The 16093-nt window shown below is 34.8% G+C and overlaps 1 protein-coding gene and 1 long non-coding RNA gene across 3 annotated transcripts; both read left to right on the forward strand.

Moving 5' to 3' along the window:
• On the forward strand, positions 525–3520 carry LOC109224696. The gene is made up of 3 exons (XR_002067761.1): positions 525–689; positions 1728–1788; positions 3439–3520. It is a non-coding gene; the product is annotated as an uncharacterized LOC109224696 (long non-coding RNA).
• LOC109223962 (vacuolar cation/proton exchanger 2-like) lies at positions 8199–15914 on the forward strand. 2 transcript variants are annotated; one of them, XM_019388475.1, is made up of 13 exons: positions 8200–8483; positions 8661–8751; positions 8878–9176; positions 9288–9355; positions 9446–9474; positions 11755–11951; positions 12168–12380; positions 12605–12739; positions 14116–14232; positions 14303–14356; positions 14590–14706; positions 14892–14985; positions 15449–15914. In XM_019388475.1, the coding sequence occupies exons 3-13, from the start codon at positions 8907–8909 to the stop codon at positions 15457–15459; spliced, it is 1305 nt and encodes a 434-aa protein (XP_019244020.1). In that variant the 5' UTR covers positions 8200–8483; positions 8661–8751; positions 8878–8906; the 3' UTR covers positions 15460–15914. The 2 variants fall into 2 exon arrangements, with proteins under 2 accessions (XP_019244021.1, XP_019244020.1); XM_019388476.1 differs by lacking the exon at positions 8661–8751 and having other exon boundaries at positions 8199–8483.

Raw genomic sequence — 16093 nt, forward strand, 5'->3', positions numbered from 1 at the left:
ATATATATATATATATATATATTTATATTCTTAACGGGTTAACGGATTATCCAATAAGAAAATTAAATAATCCGCCCCCAAACCGATAAGCCGTTAATAAAAAAAATTCAATCCGTTCCCCGTCCGTTAAGCCGTTAAGCCGTTACCAGTAAGCCATTAAGCTTCGGTTCGGTTCGATTTTCGGTTTCGAATCTGTTTTGAACACCCCTACTCTGCTCTACCAACTGAGCTATCCCGGCTTATCGATATTGTCATAAAATAAGATCTTGACAGTCAACAGTTTATTTCTCTTGGTGTAGTTGTTTCACTAAATCATAGACCTTCACCAAATTTAATGTGCCAGCTTAACTAACTTTGAGTGCCTCGGTTGATTTTGTATACTAAGTTGATTGAATGCTCTCGCTTTCGATGAATGTGAATACCTTTCCTGCATGATAAAGGAAAACCATATATTACTTTACTTTTCTATTATATAGAAGAGGCAAGTGAGGTCGACCAAGGGCATAAATGTAAGTTTGCTCTGCCATAAAGTGTTGTGCTCCATTCGACACACTACAGTTGGTCTAGAACCATCTCTTCTTCCATCTCTTCTAATCCAATATAGCAGAGAAGTACCCTTTTCACATCTTTAAACTTTCAAAAATACTTTTATCTCTCTTCATTTTTTCTTCCGTCTCTTGCAATTTCAGGTATGATTGTCTCTCAATCCTCTTTCTATTCTTTTTTTCTTTGCCTTTTCGACATCTCTTAACAATTTTTAATTTCATAGCTGAATTTTTGGTTGTTGTTGTCCTATGGTGACATTATTATGTCTATAGAGGGAAGGAGAAATAAAAAATTTGGGCTGAAATTTGTTGCTTTGATACGATTTCTCATTCTATTTTTTCTGCGTCATGGTTTATTTGAAGTTCTCTTCTAACTTTTTGTTTTTGCCTAAGAAGTTGAAAATAGAGAAAATCAAACCAAAATGCAGTACCAAAGCAGACTATAAGTTCTCTTATTCAGAGAAACTCAAGAAAAATAGGAAATCAAAATGCATTTCAGAATACCTATCAACATAAATCATACTGTCTTTTGGAGATGATCTCATGGACATGTGATCCTGAAGAAGATTCGATATTCAAAACTTTTTTCAATTGTTACTTGTATTATTGTTTCAGTGGAAGACAAATTCAGTCACTCCTGCCTCTCTCACTTATTTCTACATTCATTCATTGGACATGTTCTCATACTTGCAATTTGCATTCTCATCACACACGGATGATAGTACGATGGAAAAAGTAATTCTCCATTTTCATCACCCGTCAATTTCTTCCAGTCCCTTCATATTTACTAATTCTCTCTTGCAATTATAAAAATAATCAAATTAGAAAAAATAAGCTGACTGAAGGGCTAGGCGCTGCAAATTATATAGACTGATGTCGCCAGACAAAAAAATTCCTTTTAATACAACAATGAGCGAATAGAGCTAAATTAGAAGATGACTTTTTTGTGACAATGCTACTATTGCATTGTCGCAATAACACTCTATATAGATGAGTATAATTAGCGGAAATGGTATGATTCGTCTAATTCCAGGTTCAATCTGAACTAAAAAAACAAACAATAAAGAAGTTGCCATGTATAAATCCTCAACATATGTATTATGCAGTTTCTCTTTATTCTTTGAGTAGCCATTTTGACTTTAGCACTTTTACATGTTAAAAGGATAATTTGTATCTCTGCAGTAGAACAGTCAGGTCCGATGGCTCTAAGCATTGGCTGCACAATATAGAAGCCTAACAAAGGGTAAGGTTGACGTTCTGACTGACACTGTCACTTTTTCATTTTATGATTTTGTTATTTTGGTCTTTTGCTTAAATTTTGTAGTTGCGCTTGTTTCCTTTAAGAAGATTTTTATGAAATTCAAGGTTGCACGATAGAGATTAATGATAACTTGAAGTAGGTTTATCTATTACATGAATTTTGTGATTATCAGTATCTCCTAATGGATAGCTGCATAAAGCACTGATGTATATAATCCAATTAGATGTACCTCCTTTAAGAGAGTGGACTAATCTAGAATTCTGGATTTTAATCGATCCACCAATCCTGCTATATGTTAAACTACTATATGTTGTTGCAACACATTCTCTCAGTATATTCTGTCTGATTGATTTGGTGCAAAAAGCTTCCTTTTCTTACTCTACTTTTGAGATTTTTTTTGGTTTCTTTGTTTGCGTTTTTGGGGGTTGCGGTTGGAGGGTGATGAAAACTAAAGTTTGTTTTAAGAATTTCTTTTTCGATATTTTTAATATGTTGATGTATGTGCACCAAATTGTATATTTGCTTTTTTCTTTTTGAAGCATGTTCTCACTTTATCATTAATTTCTTCAAACTTACTGAGTGCACTAATTTACCTTCGATATTTCTCTATCTATTCCTCTTTTGAGGAAATGAAAAAGAGAATTAAGGCCACTAATATTCAAATGTTTATCATTATACTAGAAATGAAATTCTTAAAAGGTAATATAAGGTTAGTATGTTAGAGAACTCTATAAATTAAAATATCTCGGATATTATACATTTCTTTATCTACCAAAAGATCCATTATTAGAGGGTGGATTGTATATTTAATTCCTCATGAAGGTTGTGGTTAAAGATGGTACAAACTCTTTTGAGGATATATATAAAGGTATGCCAAACTATCATTCTTTTTCTCTGTAATTGACTGCTTTGTTTATGCTCTATAATCTTTTAAACTATAAACAAACACGCTATCTGCAAGTGTCAATGATTTATGCATCAAATAATTGATACTTTAACATAATCAGCTAGATCCTTTTTAAGTTGTGAGCAAACATATTATTAGCACATGTGAATGAGTTATGTGTCAATTGAGTTGATGCATTAACTTAATTAGCTAGATCCTTTTTCTTACCACTAAATTTTTCAAGGAAAAGTGATGGGATGGTCATGGTACACATTGGCAATAAAAGATATATGACATTTGTGCTAACCAACGTTACTTGAGGAAGTATATATGTATTTATATTTGAAGTTAAAGCCTAGAAGCCAGCAACATACTTTGCTAATAGTTTTGGACTGCTCATCCTATCCAGAACTCAATTGCAAGTAGCTTCAGTATTCCATCTTCTTTCAAGAAAAGCAATTGATTGGCATCCATCTATGCGGCAGTTGTGTTTATAAGTTTCAAATATAGTATTAGGTTGTCATGGTGATCCAAAATGAATAACCCTCTTCTCCTTGAGTGCCCATATTGTATGCTTCTGTGTTGAATAATTTAAAACTGACATGTCAAAGGAAATTTAAAGAACAAGGGCAGCAATATTGTCCTATTCTTTTCTTGTTCTTTCTTTCCTTCCTATAATTTTTTTATACACATATATTATATGGACATTGACACCTGACAATTCTCATCACTTCACAATTCTATAGGTGCGAAAGTTGCAAAAAGGACGACTAACCACAACACCATCAATGCATTAAGCATCAAATTTTCTGAATATGTAAATAGTATATATATGGGCCTGTGCTTACGGGCCATAACCATCTAGTTATATATATATATACACCTTTGTTCGTAAGCCCGTAAATATGTATGGCAATCAAATACTCTATTTAAGAGTCCTAAATTTAGAAGGGATATATCTAAAATATTACAAGGCTTTGTCTGTTGTCCAATGGAGGGGGGTCATGGGAAGTGAAAAATAAGTTGTAGATAATGAGCATATAATTAGTAAATGATTTTTGTCTTCTCGTTTGTTACTCTTTCTAACTTTTCAGTCAAAACATAAAGGAAGGTTCTTAGGGGTCAAGATTGAAACTGATCCACCTTAAGAGTGTCAGCAATCTTAATTTTAGTTAATTATTTAAAAGCATGGTGGATAAGGTGCATTTGCATCTATATGAATTCTCATTGATAAGGTGATGCCATCCAAGGGGGCGGAGGGAGGGTGTTATCTACGGGTTCGGACGAATCCAATAACTTTTTGCTTAGACCCTATATTTGATGGATTATTATATGCAGCGGAAGCAATCCCAGTATCAAAATCACATATAACCTAGACAACTAGTATAAATCTAATTTCACGGGTTACCTCTTGAAGCGTGAACAAAGCTCCTATATCATGTGAGCCTCCAATTCCACAACAACTCAATAAAATCTCCACCACCCGCACGATCATGATCCTCGAACGTTCCACGGTCTTCTACTGTGTTACCCAAACAATATCCGGAAATAGCAATTTCGTATGGGCAAAATTTCTAGGAAAACTTGGTTGAAAATTTCGGCCACCATGTACTACTCCCTCTAGGTGGAAAACCTTATGTATTTATAGCAATAAGTTTTAAGGGTTAAAACCCTTTTCCAAAACCTGTTGGGTTTTCTTTTCCACCAGAAAAATGATTCCTTTATTTCCTATTATTTAGGCACGGTAGGGACCACCGAATTTAATTAACATGGCTCCAATTATGAAATTAATTTTTAATTTTCGAAATTAATATCTACCATAATTAATTACGGCTTATTCCACTAAAAATTCGTAATTGCACTCCTTATCCAATTTCGAAATTTAACTATTAAATCTTATTTAACTCCCCATATTAAGATTCAGATACTAATCAATTAAATTAAATTACTGACGATTTAATTTATTGATTATTTCCTTTAGACTTTCGCTTAACTTATTTCATGTGTCGGATACAAAATTCACCGGCCGGGTTTACACATGAAAACTTATAAGCTTTCATAAAGGTGTATCATCAATCTCTAAACCGAGACATGGATTCCATCAACTAACTATTACTTCGCCAATATACATTATTATTATCCAATTTACTAGGCATATTGTCCCACGAAAGATTCTCGCCTTTTAATAAATCAAAACAATAATAATGTACACAACTAATAATCATTATATCAAGGTTAAGTGTATAAGTACATTTAATGAGTAGAGAGTTTATTTTATTAAGTCAGTATAAAATACTTATATCTACTTGGTCCGTTCAATACATACAAAATGTGCTAGCACAAGAAGTTGGAATTAAACCATTCCCATAATCAAGATAAATTATATTTAATCTTGTGCTACAATCATCCATGATGGTTTGTCCAATTCCATCATTAGATTGTGAACTCAAACTTTATACTTATAAGAACCGATAATGTAATCTTCCGTGTATAAGTTAAACTTTATACAGTAAATTGTTGGGTTATTTATGTATTTAATTAATATATTAAATACTTAAAAGATGGTGAATGGGAAATGGAGGGAAATGAAATTTTTGAGTGAGATTTTAAGATCCCCCCTTTGGTAAATGGACATTGTCCCATATTGGAAGAGGAAGAGGGTTTTTATGGGTATATAAGCAATTGCTCTTCTTCTAGCTCTTAAAGAGTTGAGAAGAAGGCAAGCCTCGCGCCGCCGTCGTCGTCGTCGTCGTCGCTCACTCGGCTTCGGATTTGGATTCGGTCAAATGATCGATTGATTGATTAACTTTTTAGACCAAATTTATTTGTTAATAGTAAAATATTAACAGAAATGTTATTAAATATTTGTTTTAATAACAGAATATTAATATTAAAAATTAATATTAAATCCAATCCGTTTTTCTATTTTTGTAACAGAAAATTAACTACCCTTCAATTTTCCCTATTTATTGTTGAGTAAATGGCCATTTATGTAATGACATTTATTCTGTGGCCGTTTTGCATAAACAGCCATTCTGAAGAGTTGCACCTCTTCAGATTTCAGCCCAACTTTGGCTATAAATACAACACTATTCTGCTCAGAATTTCACTACGATTTTCTGAGTTTCTTCTCCTTCTTCTGCATACTTTTAGCATCAAACAAAGCAAAAGTAAGTGTGATTTGCTTCCGAACTTTGTGTTCGCTAAAACACTGGGGTTTGAAGTACCACTACACCAGTGTTTAATTCGTTCTATCCTGGGAGGAAATACCATAACCTTGGGTACTAGGAAGGGATTAAATTCCTTAAGGAAACACTGTGAATTCAGCGGGCTCGAATTGGTTTTCTGTCATTTCTGTTTATGTTCATTTATATTTCCATAATTATTTTACAAATACAGTTTACTAACATAAATCATCTACTATATAAGCAAAGGACACAGACTAATATATGATCTATTTAAAACTTTATTAAAATTGAATAAACAATTATTCCAAACCCATGGTTAATGGTATATATCCCAATAGTATTTGTACGAGAAAATCTATTAAATACTTAATTGCGAACCCAACAACTAACGAGCTATATGTTCGGTTGTAAATTCAGAACCCATAAACTTTAAATCTTGACCCCGCCTCTGATTTAAGCTCATGTCAATCAAGAATAAAAGAAGTCAAAGAGTTAGTCCTCACCTCTTTCTTAAACGAGTCAGACTTTTGAAATTAAGGTTAATAATGTAAATTAATACTCCAAGTAAAAATTTTTGAACTATCATGTTACATGAAAATTTGTAGCTCCACAATCAAGCTTGGGACCTTCAGATTCAACTAAGGGAGCTGGCAAAGAGTTCAAGTGACTGTAATAACGAGAAGAAGATAATATAAGAAGAATGAACTAATTACTACTCCCTCCGGTCCAAAATAAGTAATTTTTTGGTTTTTTTTTTGTGGTCCAAAATAAGTGATTTTTTCAGATTTCAAGAATGAATTAATTATTTTTTTTCCTACATTGTCCTTGGAGTAAATAGTGTTGGAATATGTGTTAGGAGTGTTTATGTGAGATAGTAAAGGTTAACATGATCAATTTTATTGTTAATTAATGCTAAAAGGTAAGTTTCTTAATCTGTGTGAAAACATTGAAAAGATTACTTATTTTGGACCGGAGGGAGTATAACTGTGTTGATTTTCATGTATAACTACATAACAAAGGTAGTTATCCCCTCACTTCATTTGCATTAACTGTTTTTAACCCCAACTACTAAGGAAAGTCCCTGCACTTTTTTAATTAATTAAAGGAGATGGTATTGTAAAGATAACGTGGGTTGTTTTCTCAATTCAGCCAAAAAGGGATAAAAAAGAAATTGAGAAATTACCTCAAAAAGAAAACAATAACATGACAAACTATAGGTTCTTTTATCATCTTTCCGATAAAAAACGAATAAAAGTAAATTTTCCCATTTTTTCTCCCTTAACTCTTATCAAAGTGAAAAAACTGTATATTGTCTACTTCTAATTTTATTACAAAAAAAAATGCAGTTAATTTGACAATTAAAGTGACTCTTAACCGAAAGATTCCTAAGATATAATGGAAAACATCTCTTATTCTATTCTTGATAGAGATTTCTCTATGAATAGGAGCTTGAAAAAAATAGGAAATGCAGATAAATTGGAGTATCGAATTATTTTATTATTATCCATAAAGAGATAAAGGGCTGATTGTGGGGGAGTAGTGGAGAAAGATCTAGTCACCGTCGTTGGCCAACACAACATGCAATGTTTAGTGAAACAACGTTAAATATACATTTTAATAATTGAAATTGTCACTTTGCACTAAAAATAGCATGAACTAGCCAATTTCGGACCGATAATTCAAAAATAATAGGGTTTACAAAGTTATTGAAAAATAACTAATGGTTTGCCGAAACACGGAAAGTTCAAGAATAATATTATGAATTATGAAGCTCTTGCGCATCAACTTTCAGCATAATATGTTGGAACTCCCGCACATGGAAAGTTACAACATAATATGCGAGATTATGAAGCTCTTGCATATAAACTTCGAGCATGGAACTCAGCATATTATAAAATTCATATTATCTTGGAAGCTCATATGTAAAAAATTCGAACTCCATCATATTATGCTGGAATATTTTTGGATTTTTAAGAATATTTTGTTCATATTTTATCTTTATAAGTGACTAAACTTCGATCACGTTTGAAACTGTGTCTATTTTTCGATTACCACTTATAAATATGACTATTTTCGATTTTTACCCCCACTTTGCATGTAACCCCCCTGCTTTTCCACTATAAAACTCTATCTGTCCCCCTACTTTTCCCAGAAATTTAAAATACCCCCAAATATCCCACTATTTAGAATTTGTACCTTTATTTTTTCCAATCAATTCTTGATTTGTTTATTCGAGAATTATTAGCACTAAATAATCAATTCTTAATTTGAAAATTAGTACATGAGCACATTAGGCGCTTCTTCCAGGAAATTTCATGTCTTTCTTCTTTATTAGTATGTCATATATTTTCTTCCATTGTCGGCTCCGTTCCCCAATACCTCTATCTCAGACCAATAACCTAAGCTTCAGGACCTTTTTTCCTCTATATTTTGTAGTAGTATATGTTATACAAAACACACAGAAATTACACTTATAATAGGATCACTTTATGTACTATGTAGTGAGTACTATATTTGTAGGGTAATCGATTCTTGCACTCGTACTAATCAGTTATTAAGTTAAGCAGACGATTCCATTAGCCGACTTGTTGATGTTTTCACTGGTAAAGTTTCAATCTTTATGCTATTTTCTGTTGGTTATATTTGGTTTTTTTCTGTTTTATCTATTGTGGCAAATCTTGATCTGGTCAATCTCTCACAATCAACTTCAAAATTTTGTGTTTCCTTTTATTGCATCATAATCTTCTGATTAATCTTGTTATTCATTCTTCTTTTCTCAGCTGACTTGCTTTGACTCTTCTTTGAATTGGTCTCGTCTGGTGTACTGACTCTGTAAACTTGTGTTTGAGTATCTTCCATTGATTAATTAAGGTACTGTTAGAGTAAAAAAAATCACAACTTTAATCAGTATGCAATTATCTATTAGCCCATGTTTTGTTATATTTTTTTTTTCTCTCTTCCAATTATTCAGCTTTTACTTATTTATCATGTTTTCAGGAGATTGTAAGTTGTAGGCTGTATTCAAAATGGGATCTGCTGGGGAGAAACTAGAACTTGAATCTGATGAGGAGATTCCATTTAGCTCATCTCAGGCTACTAATAAAATGGACAGTCTGCACTATGAGGCACCTCATATTGCATCGCCAAGAAGTTATCGCTCGTCTAAGGTCTTAAGAAAGATGTATCAGATCAGCCTTTTTAGGAGTATATACGTTGTTATTATCAAAGCAAAGATCAACGTGTTACTTCCCTTTGGTCCTCTGGCCATATTGCTGCACTATGTTACTGGAAAACATGTAATGATTATTTTTAAATTTTCTCCATGTTCACCTTTTTAGTAGTCCATGTTGCTTTTCCATTTCAGTTGTGCTTATATCCTTGTTTTGGGGTACAATTTGATGTTTCAGGCTTGGGTATTTCTCTTTAGTTTACTGGGTATTACACCTTTAGCTGAGCGATTGGGTTATGCGACTGAGTAAGCTTATGTTATCCAAGTTAGTTTAGTTCTCTTCTGCTGCTATTCTATTTTGTGTGCTTATTAGCCTTCTTCATCCTCTTGTTACAGGCAGCTCGCATTCTATACGGGGCCAACAGGTACTCCATTTTTTTTAATTGTTTCATTTGTTTCTCCATTTCTATCTTCTTTTAAGGCACCCTAGTAAGAATGCATGCAATTGGAATTACACATTCATGCATATTAGTTGTTTTTCAACCAGATAAAATTTGTCGATTAATCAACTCTGTCTCAATCCTAAAAATTTGTCGATCAATCAACTCTGTCTCAATCCTAAAGTAGTTAGGTCAAGCCGTCATTCTTTACTTCCGGGGTCAATTAATTTGTAGTCCTCCAGTTTCTTCTCGAAAGCCTGCTTATGCTGTGGAGGTACTCGAATTGAATCACTGATCGATTTCTAGGTGTCATCGTGAACTTAATTGGTTATTCCCAATACGTAAATCAATTGTTTGGTAGCTCACAAGGCATTTTGACCATGTGACAGAATGCTGTACTCAGTTTATCATTAAAAAAGGAAGAAAGACAAGATGCTGTAGTCAAGATCCGTAAGAGTGTGAAGGGGAATAACATGTTTTTCTGATTTCAGGATGGGGTTCTGTGACTTAAGTTGGGGGAAGATGTTTCTGGGTTCTCCCCTCCCCCCCTCCCCAGTTGAATGGATATTGGTCCTAGACCACCATAAGTGGCAAAAATATGGTGTCCAAGGTGGATTTAGAAGTGGCTGAGTGAGCAGCAGTTCCATTTAACTCTGAACTATAAATGGTATTTAGATGAATGTAATATGCTGAACGTAACTCATCTAAAATGGAGATAATATACTGCAGTATAGTTTCGAGGAAGTTCTGATTGATGCTTTCATTTGGTGATTCTATTCAATGAGCTAAGGTGGAGGAGAAGAGAAAGAGACGATTAATTGAAGACATCTAAAGAGAAAAGTGCTTCAGTTTCAGAACATGGAAGAATATTGAAGCTGCTGCCCAGTTTTTAGAAGCAGGGAATTCTAATCCACTATTCAGCTATCAGAGAGCACATACTACACCAATTCTTTTCCTGATATATTTGTTGGGTTGGTCAGGGGAGAGGAGCAGATAGGTAATGCACCATGAAAACTTTAGAGCAGTATGTGCTGCATAACCTAAAGCTAAAACAGACATCAATGTACTTCCAAAAGATTCGACAGAAAACATCGCCGTCCTCAAATTTGGACCAACTGCATTTAACTTAAATTCTTGTTCTAATGGCCTGTTGTGGATCACTTACTAAAAGAGGTGTCTTGTACTTCATTTTGGGGTCTGTCTATCGTCGTTAGATGCCTAGATTGTCGAATTTCGTCCTATTCTTCTCGTTCTGTTATGCAGTTCCTAGTTCTTACAAATTAACCTTGTCATAATTTGTTCTAGTCACAGTTAGATTCATGGTAGATGTACGAGGGTCTTTCATGTCAGATATTAAGTAGAAAAATAAACTTTCAACCTTTAGAACAGGCAAATACCTGGACTATCATTTCAACCATCTAGATTATCCTTCTTGTAAAAAGCAATTTTTACCTTATCGGCCTTGTGTCCTTTTTCATATAGAAATTCACTAGTATTAAGCATCTTAATTTTTCCACATGTGCCCACATAAAAGACAGCAAATCTGCAATTACAGTTAAAAATAAGGTTGTTGCCACACCTCAGCTTTATTTTGTCTCATTGATAGAGGTGTGCTACAAGGTGAGCCTGAATGTTTCTTTTGAAAATGAACTTCTTTTTTGGTGAACCTGAATGTTTCGCTCCTATAAAATTGAAAAAGTGGCAACCTAATTTTTTTCGCTCTTCCTGAATTGCTTCTCGAAAGACTGCTGCTGTGTGTTTGCCATGTTCTTTGTGCTCTGTGTCTCTCCTTTCGTTTGATAAGGCTGTTTGGAAATCCTGCTACCCTGTTGTATAATTGTGATTTGGTTTCTCATCAACTGTCAAAAGGAAAAAAGGAAAGACGTCATAAGATCTTACATGGTCTCTTATGACAAGCTATTTTATTCTCTATCCAGACTGGCTGAAGTATTTTTGCTTTTTTGTCTGTTTCTATTGAATTCCTTAGCAAGCTTCTGAATAATTGCTCTTATGTTACTGAAGCCAGTTGGATTGGTCAGTCAGTTTTTTGTATCTTTTAAAATGGTTTTGTGCTTTGCTGTGCTTGAAGTTTGTCTCATTGTCCTTTGCTGGAATAGTGCATCATGTTTTGATACTGTACATGTGTATTTATGAAACGAGTCAGTTGCACGTGGGTGTATCTATTCTGTGGGAGCCCGTGTTTCCCCCAACCACGTGTTTCTCATTTTCTTATCAGCATACTAATTTTTTTTTCCTGATTTATAGTTGGGGGCCTTCTGAATGCTACATTTGGCAATGCAACGGAAATGATAATCTCATTATATGCACTGAACAATGGAATGATGCGGGTTGTTAAACAGTCCTTGTTGGGTTCCATTTTATCGAATATGCTCTTGGTGCTTGGCTGTGCCTTCTTCAGTGGTGGGATAATTCATCACCAGAAAGTCCAGGTGTTCAATAAGGTGATCATATTCTTTTGAATCGTGTACTCATGTCCTTGAATAAATCTGCAATGAAGTCAATACTTAGCCTTTTATTGGTTAATAAAAAGAATGAAACTTAAAGAAATAAAACTTATCGCATTCTATGAGTAACGGTTCAGTGTGGTCTCTTGTCATAGTATGGCCATTAAATGCCTCTCTGCTGTCATGTGCAAATGATCATTATATATGTTTCAGGCGACTGCCATTGTGAACTCAGGATTATTGTTGATGGCAGTCATGGGCTTACTGTTTCCAGCTGTACTTCATTTCACCCACACGGAAGTGCATTTTGGCAAGTCACAGTTGGCTCTTTCAAGATTTAGCAGTTGCATAATGCTGATAGCATATGCAAGTTACCTGTTCTTTCAGCTCAAGAGTCAACCAAATCTGTATGGCTCTGTGGTCGAGGTAGATGGTCTAACTTTTAGCTGTTTGATTTTCCTAAAGTTCATTACTGCTATTTCATTACATTATGTCTTTTATTGGAGTAATCAAATGCCTGATATGAAGACTGAAGAGCGCATATATTTCAAATAGTTCTAGAGATGAAAGTATACCAAAATATATGATTGTTGTTTTATGTAGCTATAAATGATTTGGTAGATCTAATAGTTTATCTTTTATGCAAACAGGATATAGAAAATAATTCAGAAAATTCTGAAGAAGAAGAGGCGCCTGAGATAACCCAGTGGGAAGCTATAGGGTGGCTTGCTGTTTTGACAATATGGATATCGGTGCTGTCTGGATATCTTGTAGATGCCATCGAGGTGATCTATTTGCCTTCTTCCTTTTCTTTTTTCGTTTCTTTATTTTAAGGTATATACCAGTTTTATAAAGGTATATGTACCTCCTAGTTCTTAGATGCTTTATCATGACACCCTTCTGAGGTTATCAGAGAAAAAATTACCTGATAACAGATAACCTCGCGGCAGTAGACCTCCAGATATTGACCGCCTTACTTTTCCTTGTCCAATCCTCATGATGCCTTTTGGTTCCACTGTGAAGCCCACGCCCCAAAAAAGTTGGCTAATGATCAGACATGGGGAATCATGACATGAAGTTAGAGATGAATTGTATGTCCTTCGTCCCAAGGATCTGTAGAAGTGAAACTGAACATGATTAATTTGCCTTTAGAAAATTAGTTCAGAAAATTAATCTATGTAATACAGATCCTGAAGGGTGTCATGTCGAGCACACACATGAAGACATCAAGGCATGAAACTTTTAAAATCGAGGGTTGGATACGGTGTCATAAATATTGAACATGTAGTAGTATTAAGCACCCAAGGATGTGGCTTAGCAGCCAATGAAGTGGGAGCAAAACCCTAAGAGACCATAGTTCAAATTCCTATAGACGCAAAAAACGTTAAGTGATTTATTTCCGACTGCCTAAGTAGGTAAATTACTCGGTACCTGGTACTTGTGTTGGTGGGTTGGTGGGAGGCAGCAGGTACTCAGTGGAATAATGCAGGTGCGCATAAGCTGAGCCAGACATTACATTTATTTAGAAAAAAGTATTAGTGGCTAAGGAAAAACGACACATAACAAAAATACCATTATCCTTAGATCTTACTGATGCATGCATATGCACAAGGTACCAAATAAAGCATAAATTGGAACATAGGAAAAAACTATAATGTAATAGACAATTAAAATGTTAACAGAGCTGCAACAGAGAGAACAAGCAGAACAGTAGAAGCCAACAAGGTGTATTCATACTTCACACACGGTAAAGAACAACAAGATAGGGGCACAAAAATTTGAACCTGGTTTGTCCCCTTTCTCAAACCAGATGCAAAAGAAGCCTGGAACTCTGAAAAAATAAAAACAGCATTGTGTCAAGATAGATCACACCCCCTTGGGGCGCGGCCCTTCCCTGGATCCTGCTTGAACATAGGATTCTTCGTACACCGTGCTACCCTTTAGTGAATCAAGATAGAGCCACAAAATTTCCAACACAATTTCATTGTTGCGGCAGAAGCTTATTTAGCTCTGACTTAATTGATGTAGAGTCTCCCATAAGCACCTAATAAAGTGAAGCTACATGCATAATGCAGAAGGACTCAATATTAGCTTTGAATCCTTTAGTGACTTTGATTTTTGTTCTTCGCGGTAATTTATCCATTCACTAATATTTTTTCAGGGTGCATCTGACTCGTTGAACATGCCCATGTCCTTTATTAGTGTCATCTTGCTTCCAATTGTTGGAAATGCGGCAGAACACGCCAGCGCAATCATGTTTGCGATGAAAGATAAGCTTGTGAGTTCTTAGAACACTAAATTTATTCTCTTTTGCTCCAAATTAGCTACTAATGTATCCTCTTTGGCAGGACATCACACTTGGAGTGGCAATTGGGTCATCTACTCAGATATCAATGTTTGTGGTAAGACATTTAATGTATTCTGACTATCTGAGGTAGCTTTTAAGTTATTGGATAGTTTTTAAAAAAAATTATTGATCCATATATGGATTTTTCTGATTACTCTCCTGAGAGCACGTAACTTTTGTGTGTCGCTGTAAATTTTGGTCTGTCAGGTTATATTTTTATTCGAGATAGATAGTAGAGCTTGTGCATTTTGTTGGTTATTTTAATATCTCGTGCTGTTGAAAATGCAGATACCGTTTTGTGTTGTCGTTGGTTGGTTTATGGGAAAGCCCATGGACTTGAATTTCCAATTATTTGAGACTGCTACACTCTTCATCACAGTGCTAGTCGTGGCATTCATGCTGCAGGTTTTGCATCCTACGTAGTTCTTTCTTAACACCCCTCACTTTCACGCACCCCCCCCCACCCCCACACACACACACCAAAAAAAAATTGAAGAAAAGAAGTTGTTCACCTTGCCCTGTAAACTTAATTCCTGGGCTGTGTAATATAGGCTTGTTCCTAATTTCTGTTGTTGCTTTACACTATGTAGGAAGGTACATCAAACTATTTTAAAGGGTTGATGCTGATCCTTTGCTATCTGATTGTTGCTGCAAGTTTCTTTGTACATGTCGATCCATCCAAAGGTAGGTCCCTATATTTATTCTTTTATCCTTGTTTCCCTTTGAAGTCAGAGCATATTAAAATCCATTTCCTCTATAATTTTCTGATGCACCAGTTAAGCACTTCCCTATTTCTCCTTTCACGTGTCTATGTTAACATAACCTTCATGTTGCAAAACTTGTTGGTTTTATCTACTACCACCTTATTTTCGGCATTTGATTCATTAGGAATTACTGTTTGGTCACCCTTAATGAGTCGTGAAATGAGTTTTATTTGAATGCTAGATTCCCTTTTGTCAAGCCCCCTTCCTTTAGCTGCATATAGGCTTTAACTGGAACTTATAAATATGAAAATGCTTGTTCTGACATTGGCAAGTTGAGACTTTGTAAGATCCTGCTTGTCTTGACCACTGTCTTTATATATTTTATCCAAATCCCAAGATCACAAAATTGGTAATTTACCTTTGTTGCAATGGACTTGGTGTAGATGGAGACTAAGTAGCCATGGTTATACCCAGCCTCAACCAAATGAGCTCCTCGACTCCTGGCAATGAAATGAATAGCAATGACTCTGGCCAGCGGCACTACCTAAATGATGATCGGATTGGAGGAATGAAGGGACTTGCTTGTTACAACAGAATGTTCAAGGTAGTGAGCTATTATTGACTTCTTGAATGTTTTATCCATGTTGTATCATGTATCTTTAGCAGACAAACAATCCCATTATTCCCAGCAATGTAAGAAAGCTGGTTTTAGTCTTCCACTTGGAGAAAAAAGATAGAAAAAGGGTGAGGGTATAAAACAAATATATTTATTCTTTTCTTTCTTCTTTCTTCAAATTGCTGTTCCAAATGTCATAGTTAGGAGATGTAACTGTTGTAAAATTTTCCTATTGTTTCATAGTAATCCTTAGAAAGAAGTTTTCTTTGCATAAAATCAGTGTGTTGTAGCAAGGAGATATCTCTCACTTCAATACTCTTGCACATAAGGGTCCTTGTCGCGGTAAGTGGTCTTCAGTAGTTGTCGCGTGATCTATTGGAGTAAAGTTGTGATAATTGAGTCATAATGTAACTATATATATATTGAATACAACATACTACGCTCACCAATATGTTTCACTACACCCCCCCCC

The sequence above is a fragment of the Nicotiana attenuata genome, chromosome 3 (assembly GCF_001879085.1).
Source record: "Nicotiana attenuata strain UT chromosome 3, NIATTr2, whole genome shotgun sequence".
Lineage (NCBI taxonomy): Eukaryota > Viridiplantae > Streptophyta > Magnoliopsida > Solanales > Solanaceae > Nicotiana > Nicotiana attenuata.

Bases quoted from the DNA above. Each gene is read 5' to 3' on its own strand.
- LOC109223962 (XM_019388476.1), top strand. From the start codon at position 8,907: ATGGGATCTGCTGGGGAGAAACTAGAACTTGAATCTGATGAGGAGATT. The intron at 12,381-12,604 runs GTAGATGGTCTA...TTATGCAAACAG, and splicing joins TGTATGGCTCTGTGGTCGAG to GATATAGAAAATAATTCAGA. The intron at 12,740-14,115 runs GTGATCTATTTG...ATATTTTTTCAG, and splicing joins ATCTTGTAGATGCCATCGAG to GGTGCATCTGACTCGTTGAA.